This window comes from Empidonax traillii, unplaced genomic scaffold, assembly GCF_003031625.1.
Source record: "Empidonax traillii isolate 1590-97213 ecotype Southwest subspecies unplaced genomic scaffold, ASM303162v1 scaffold2:size4533513, whole genome shotgun sequence".
Taxonomy (NCBI): Eukaryota; Metazoa; Chordata; class Aves; order Passeriformes; family Tyrannidae; genus Empidonax; species Empidonax traillii.
The window spans coordinates 3,734,088-3,742,190 of record NW_020955195.1 but is presented as its reverse complement, the minus strand read 5'-3'; the positions used below and the strand labels follow the sequence as shown (position 1 = coordinate 3,742,190).

Sequence of the window (8,103 nt, the reverse complement as noted above, 5' to 3'; positions counted from 1 at the left end):
CTATGGAAGGAAGACCCTTCAAGACTGAGTAACCCCCATCCTTCAGTCTTAGCCCAGGAGGGGGGTAAGCCCAGCCCTGGAAGCCAACACAGAGCGAGAAGAAGAGAGAAGAAGTTCCAACTACAATGAAAGTGCTGCTGCTGCTGAGGATCTGTTGCTAGAAGGAGAGAACTGGAACTCCAAAGATACAAAATGAGACTACTTCTTCTCCTTGGACTGGTATAAAAGGGGAAGAAGTATTTCTGTGTATATATAGCACTTCAACTTGAGTAGAAATTGTTGTAAATATAGTTCTTTGGTTTTTAATTTATTAGTAATTTTTGCTTTACTAGTAATAAATGTTTATACTGTTTTCCCCAAATCCTGTCTCTCTTTTGTCTGCAAAAACCTTCTCTCAACTAGTAATGATTGTGTGGAAGGTGGAAAGCAAATTAACCCAAAGCAAAACCACAACATACACAAAAACTATACACACCCTATTATGGAATCTTGAAGCCCTGTATGTTCTTGGAGAGAGATTGTACACAGCGTAGTGGCCAGGATGTTTAGAGTCCAGACATAACCGCACATCTTCTATGTTATTTTTGATGGCAGATTCTACACCTTCAGCTGGAAAGGACATCACTAAAGACAGAACAAAAAGCAGGTGACATTTCTCATACTATAAGAACAATGAGAAGTTATGTTTAAGAAAGACATAGCTATCATACCAGCAATTCTGGAAGTGATGTATGATATATCCAAGTCCCCTTTTGCATAACTGAAACAGAACACACTGGAGTTAGTATTGGGAAATATAATCATTCAAGCCATAAGTTTAAAAAACAGGTCTCTCAAGCCACATTCATGACCACAAATAATGCTTCATTTCTTCCATCTGAGGATTGTTATCTCATACTTTAAGGTTTTCAGAACAGAGCCAGAACAGATACTGTGTTTGAACAGTTCCTCATTTAAATGAGTTGCACGAAGACCATCTCTGGGATTTTGTAGAGACACCTTTAATGTTTAACTCATTCCTCTAGCCCCTGCTCTTAGTGATTAAAATTCACTATAGGGTATCAATTTGAAAGCCTAATGATGAAGTATTAACATTTAATGAAGAATATCACAATGCTTAAAAAAAAGACTACTAGTTGAAGCTTCAAAGTTTAAAACTACTTAACTCTGGCATGTTACTATCCGGCACAGATGGCCATGCTATTCAATATTTGGATTCCATATGAATAGTGTTAGGGAAACTTTCCTGTCTGACCATTCAGGAGCACTCTGACAGTCACAATCCCACCACCAAACTATCATTGCCCCTTCACAGTGGGTGGCTCTAGTGAGCCATGGGTGCCCTGCTTGACTCCCCGCACACCCCACACTCACACAGTCAGACAGGTTTCCTCACTGGATCAACCCCAGGCTTCCCACAGCAGAGTCTCAGACTTAAATTAAGCAATTTAATCATGGTGCAGCAATAGACTCACAGCTCAAGCTGGTGCCTTTGAGGATGGACCCTGAACAAAGGAACCCCTGGGCTTTTAGACCCTCACAGTCCATGCATGTGAAAGTCTGGGGGTCAGCAGCTTCTGCTGTGTCTCAGTGACTGATCACCTGGTTGGGACACATCTCCCTGTGCCCTTGTCATGCAAAGGTTAACAGTTCCTGGTCTCTTGCCTTGGGCTCCCACCCAGAACTCAACCTGCAGCTCCCACTGCAGCTGCACACTGAGCCACCTGCACCCTTTATGTGTTCCTCAACATTGAGAGTACCTGAATCTCTTTCCTCATTTAAATAATATCTCCAAAAATTCACTTCTGAAACTCCCATAGTGAACCAGGCATTAATCATTACTCACTTCTTTCACAGAATGACAGAATCAATAGGTTGGAAAAGATCTCTGAGATCATCAAGTCCAACCTTTGACCTAACACTGTGTCTTGCCTACTAGACCACAGGACTACGTGCCCCATCCAGTCTCTTCTTAAATACCTCCAGGGACAGTGAATCCACCTCCTCCTTGGGCAGCCCATTCCCATGTCTTTAAAGTCTCCGTAAACAATTTCTTCCTAATGTCTAATCTAAACTTCCCCTGGCACAGCTTAAGACTGTGCCCTCTTGTCCTATTGCAGGTTGTCTGGGAAAAGAGACCGACCCCCATCTTGCTCCAATCTCCTTTCAGGTAGTTGTAGAGAGCAATATGGTCTCCCCAGAGCCTCCTCTCCTCCAGACTAAACAACCCCAGCTCCCTCAGCCTCTCCTCACAGCACTTGTGCTCCAGTCCCTTCACCAGCCTCGTTGCTCTTCTCTGGACCCGCTCCAGCACCTCAATGTCCCTCCTGAACTGAGGGGCCCAGAGCTGAACACAATACTCAAGGTGTGGCCTCACCAGCACTGAGTACAGGGGAAGGATCACTTCCCTGCTCCTGCTGCCGCACTGTTCCTGATCCAGGCCAGGACCCATTGGCCGCCTTGGCCACCTGGGCACACTCTGGCTCATGTTCAGTCTCCTCTCAGTCAGCACCCCCAGGTCCCTTTCTGCCTGGCTGCTCTCCAGCCACTCTGTGCCCAGCCTGTAGCGCTGCAGGGGGTTGTTGTGGCCAAAGTGCAGGACCTGGCACTTGGCCTTGTTGAACCTCATCCCACTGGAATCAGCCCAACTGTTCAGTCTGTCCAGGCCCCTCTGCAGAGCCCTCCCACCCTCCAGCAGACTGACACTCCCCCATAATTTGGTATCAGCTGTGAATTTCCTAACGGTACACTCAATTTACTTTAAACATTTAGCTATGTTTTTTTGGCAGGGCATTTGTAACCTAAGTGGATGCAGACCTTAATGAGTATCAAAGCTCGTTAAGGGCACAGAAGCTTCACAAGAGAGAAACACACAAGCGTAATAAAGTCTGTCTGTGGACAAGGGAAGTAACTCCACAATTCATAAAAGCAATCATCAGCAGGAAGGAGAACCTCTACCTAACGAGATGGCAGACTCCGACACAAGGAGTGCCTAAGCCTGGTGGCAAAGACACATGACAAGGAAGAGACATTTTAATTGGTGCAGAATATCTGCTACTTGTGTTGGTTGAAGAATTTTGGAAAAGCAGTCAAGCACTGCAACAGTAGAAGAGGTATTCTCACATCACTGATTGTATCAGTTGCAGCCACAAGACAAGCTTGTAAAACAGAGAATGATCATGACAGAAAGAGACACGCCCTAGATGATGCAAACAAAGCATTAACAATTATGCCTGATTGATACATAGTTTAAGAATGCACAAGCCTAATCCTGGAACTTTCAGCAGCAGAGTAAGTGTTGAATGCTAAAGGGCCTGACTCTACCTTAGATCCTACAGAACATTAAGTATTGGTCACGTTAATTCATGTTTTGCCATTTCAGTTAATGTTAATATGCTAATGTTAAATGCAGTTAGGATTAAAAACATGTGACAGGCTTATCAAGGAATGAAAATTACAGAACTAGGGGCTGCTAAAGAATATTGGCAGATTACAAGGGAAGAGAGTTTCTTTTTTCAGTACTGATTAAATATGAGCTGGAAAATAAGTATTAAAGTAATTGGTTCTCACTAGCATAATGACATACTTGGTATATTCCTTCCTTTTCTTCTCCATTCCTCAACCCAATCAGTAAATTCACCTAGATAACACAGCGAACCAGAAATGTAGTTGTATGAAGACAGAGGGTCCTACACTAAAATGACAGTGAAGACTCTGACAGTCCCACATGTTCTGTCAGATGTTCAAGAATCACTTCTGTATAAACCTTCCTACTCCTCCTAGTCAACCAACCTAGTCCAAAACATCCGTGAGGGACTGGTCTCCTCAGGATGAATCTCGGAACATGAAATCCTGTCTGACAGTCCTCTGTCAATCCACCACAGCCCATGCAAGTGCTGTTTCCCCCATTAGCTGGAAAAGGTCTGTGGTCATTGGTCTCATTTGGATATGACAGTGCTACCAACCAAAACAAGGTCAAACAGTTACATTTGCAATACACTCAAATCTAGTAAATATCCACACGTGACTTTCTGCAATTAGAAAAAGCAAGGGGTAAACGTAGTGAGTTTTTCTTTGACTAATACTTAGTAATTTCCACCTGCCATGCACTAAGCTAGTCTGTTCATGCACAGAACACTAACCAGCAACTGACAAGTAGCCCTCTGACTTTAAAAGTAAGACTGCTGTAAGACTTATTTTGGGCAGTCATCATAATCTAAACAACTGTAGAGAAGAGCACAAGAACTGAACAGACTCTTTCCAGACAGCAAGCACTCACTGTCCAATACTTCAGAAGTTGCTAGATAAGCTCTGCAGATGTGGGTGGATAGACAGCTACTATTTTCTTCCTTGCACGCTACACTTATTATGGAAACAAAGCAAAAAGCTCCACACATCTGTTAGGTAAGATAAATAAAAATAAGGTGTAGGCACAGCATAAGCCATATTAAGAAGACAATTTTAGACAGTCCTAATCCACCATTAGAAAAGGGGAAAATGGCACAACACCAAGTTCAAAAAAATTATTAAACTTCCAGTAGCCTTTAAGGAAGAAATCACCTGCAAGAGCAGGAAGAGGAAACTTCTTCAAACATAACTAAGTGATGGAGGTCCAACAGTCCAGAAAGTCATGTGGAGACGAGCACAAGACACTGAAGTGCAGCAGTACTTCAGAAGCATGTAGTGTATAATAAAAATATAGTATCAGATCTAATACACAACCATGGGGAAGTAGGGCTTATAACTTTGTCAAAACTATGTTTCATCATGCAACAGTCTGTTCCCCTTGTACACCTCCCTGACCTGAGCCCATGTGGTTTCCCCAGGGAAATTGCTGTCCCAATTGCTTCTGTAGAAAGCTTAAGGACAAACCAAAGCTCCACCACTTTTGCAACCTTTAAAAAAAAAAAAAAAAAAAAAAAGAGGACCTGGCCTTTTTAAATCATGCATAGGAAGTTTAAATAGGCTAAGTGTAAGAGCAAACAGCTAAAAACGCACTTGAAGTGGCTATGAAGGTGCAGTTTCTACAGATCTAACATATCTGAATATTATAAACACTTAAGAGAAGTACTATACACAAGTTACAGAAACTGAAAAAACCCACGTGGCAAGCAATAAGCTTCACAAGCAGTACCCCAATCAGTAACCTAGTTAAAGGGGCACAAAGCCTACAGTGAGGAACATGGTTCAGTATTTCTTCTGAAGCTCTACTTCAGACCTGGTATTCGGTAGTGACTCACCTGTTCCTTCTGGAACTAAGAAAACCCTTTAACACTTCATTAAGTTTTATTATGAGAAAAATGTATAAATCATACAGATTGATTAATATTGATCACAGATCTATAAACATTTGAACTGGGGCTGAAAACCTGATTAAAAAAAATAATCACACACTAGGAATCTGAAAACATACACATCTAAACAGGAGAGCATCCATCCAGGCACTGCAGGGCAAAGGAGACAAACAGTGCAGATTCCCTCACACTGCCTTGAAGGCACAGGATTCTACCTGAAAACTGAAGAGCTTATTCACTATTCCCCTGCAGGTTTTTTCCCCCCTCAGATCCACTCCTTTGATTTGTAGCTTTCACCATTCCATCTTTCTTCCTTCCTCTCTTACTAACAAAGGGCACTAAAGCAATAAATTCATTCTGAATCATGATATTCCTATTCCATGATATTCCTTTCTGCCATGCTCCAGCAACCACTTGCTTATCTCTCACAAGTTTTCAGGATTTAAAAATACAGTAGGGCAAGCAGTACTTACAGACAGGCTTTTGCTGCAACATTCTCAATTCAAGTGTATGACTGCTAAAGTAACTTTTGTTTAAATATCATTCATAAAATCTCAGTGGCTGGCTACCAGATATTCGAGCTCAAACTTGGGAAAGTATGCTGAATTTATCATTCCTGAAGTAAGCTCCTGAGCCTTCAGTTAGAACTCTTACCAGAACAGGTTTTTTTGTTTCGTTTTGTTTTTTTTTACTCACTTGGCCACAGACTGGATAACTTTAGAAGATGTATCCTTAATATTAGTGAAAAATCGCTCTGTTCCACCCCTCAGAATATCAAAGAACCCTCCATAAGTCTGGTCACATTCCGCAACGGTCAGGCCTAGAGTAGTCGAATAAAAATAATTGTACTTTATTATGGGGCCCATGCCAGGATATGACTTAAAGTACGTTGCCTTTAAAGCTGCAAGTGAATGCACAAATATAGGCTATATAGGCTAAACCTTGCTGTAAGGCTCACAGTTCTAAAGTTCTCCTTCACTATGACCTATGCAGACAGGAAGTGCTTAAGACATTGTTTAATTTGCTGTTTGTATTTATTAGAAAACAAAATAAAAAATTTCTGAAAGTAAGGCATACGTTTCATATTGTCAGTGCAGGAAAATACTGTCTTTTTTTAGTATCAGTTTCTTAAAGTGCAGCTTATTATTAGCAGATCTACTCAATCAACTCCAGTAGACACATCTTAATGCAGGGCTTCAAAAGCAGGTAGCATTTACATTATTTTTTAAGCACAGTATCCCAGATAGCACAGCGCTGCAGCAAAGTATCCCTTTTAATACAAATGTATGCAACAAACAGTAGCCATTCTTGCACAAAACAGATTACCAGACTGATTTTTGATTACAATTACATTTAGAGGCTGGATTCTTCCACAGAAATTAACATACACTACTACTACATGACATTACTACAATAAATATTATCCAATTTTAAAATTTCCCCTGTAAAATTAATAAATTTTGTCTCATTGACAGTTCAGCATAATTAATTTCATGCAAGAAATATCAAACTAGAAGGAAATTTGAATACAGCATGAAATATTCCCTTGATACCATCTCCATTAATTGGAGTGTTCCCTATTTACATATGATAGTTAATATGGGTGGAGAAAGAACAATAATAACTTAGATGTAAATAAGCCTGTCAAGCTTCTTGTTTCTTTACTATTTAAGTATTTTCAACTGCGTGTACTCTGGAATACCCATTTTTACAGAATGGGTATGTAAGCTTTTAACTGTGTCATTTTGGAGATGTGTTTTGGTTGATTTAATTTAGCTCTGCTAGTCCAACCTATGTGCTATTTCAGATGGAACTACAACAACTCCTCCTCCACACCACTGATGTGCACCACTATGGTGCAACTTCAGGTGTCCTGAAGTCCTTTCTGCACAACGCTCCCACAATTAGCTGAGCTCCTGGCAGTACCAGCTATAGCTATTTCTGAAAGTGCTGACTGGATAGTCAACAAACTGGATTTAGGCTGCTGCTTTCTCCCTTTGAGGCAGCCAGACATGAATCTTTTGGAAGTGGCAAAACTAAACAGCTTTAGACTATGATCACTGTCAGATACACTTCAAAATACCACAGGGGGTCAAAAGTCTTTTTTGGGCATGAGAGAAAAGGAGATTCATGGCAGAGTACCAGGGCAAGACATCTCAAACCCACAAATGATTTTTTTTTTGTCCCCCATATCTGCACCTGTCTTTACACTAAGATGACGCCTCTTTCTGCACATACCTGCATTGTACATGTTGTTGAGCTGTCCCGCGGGCTTGGAGCTCTGTGAAACAGAGGTCACAGACGTCCGAGGCTGAGCGTTGTTTCCATACCCTCCGTTTTGTTCCAGCAGCTGAGGAGATTAATGCTCACCGTGAGTATTTTCTTGCTAATCTGGCCAGCTTGTTATGACCTACAAATTACTTTTTACTTGGTGAGAACAAGCAAACTGAACCTCAGGAGAAAGCCAGGAGGTTAAGACACATTAACTGACTCACTTGGAGTGTTGTGCAAATTATGCACTGGGCAGGAGACATCTAAGTGGGTTTCAAGTTAGTGTAGGCAGAGCCTTCACATACTAGATTTATCTGAGCAAGTTAATTATGATTAAACACAGCATGTCAAACAGCACTAGCATAACTAAAGAATAAACCAAGAGGATGAAAAGTTTTTCAAGACAACTGGTTTCCTTTAATGTCTCTGTGCTTTAAAAGCCACATTTTCAAAGATCCTACAAGTGATACAGATCAATTCAACTGAATTTCAAATGAAATTAGTGTGAAATTTTCAAAAGACTAAGGAACAGGGGACC

General features: G+C 41.1%; 1 protein-coding gene across 2 annotated transcripts in view; it reads right to left on the bottom strand.

The window, feature by feature from the left end:
- The window catches only part of GAK (cyclin G associated kinase), a 69,034-nt gene that overhangs the window by 35,838 nt on the left and 25,093 nt on the right, over positions 1–8,103 (bottom strand). For both annotated transcript variants that reach the window (XM_027901758.1, XM_027901843.1), the window contains exons 10-13: positions 7,533–7,644; positions 5,991–6,114; positions 711–760; positions 476–624 (exon numbers count right to left, since the gene is read on the bottom strand). In XM_027901758.1, the coding sequence (XP_027757559.1) occupies positions 476–624; positions 711–760; positions 5,991–6,114; positions 7,533–7,644 (435 nt within the window). The remainder of the gene's footprint in view (positions 1–475; positions 625–710; positions 761–5,990; positions 6,115–7,532; positions 7,645–8,103) is intronic.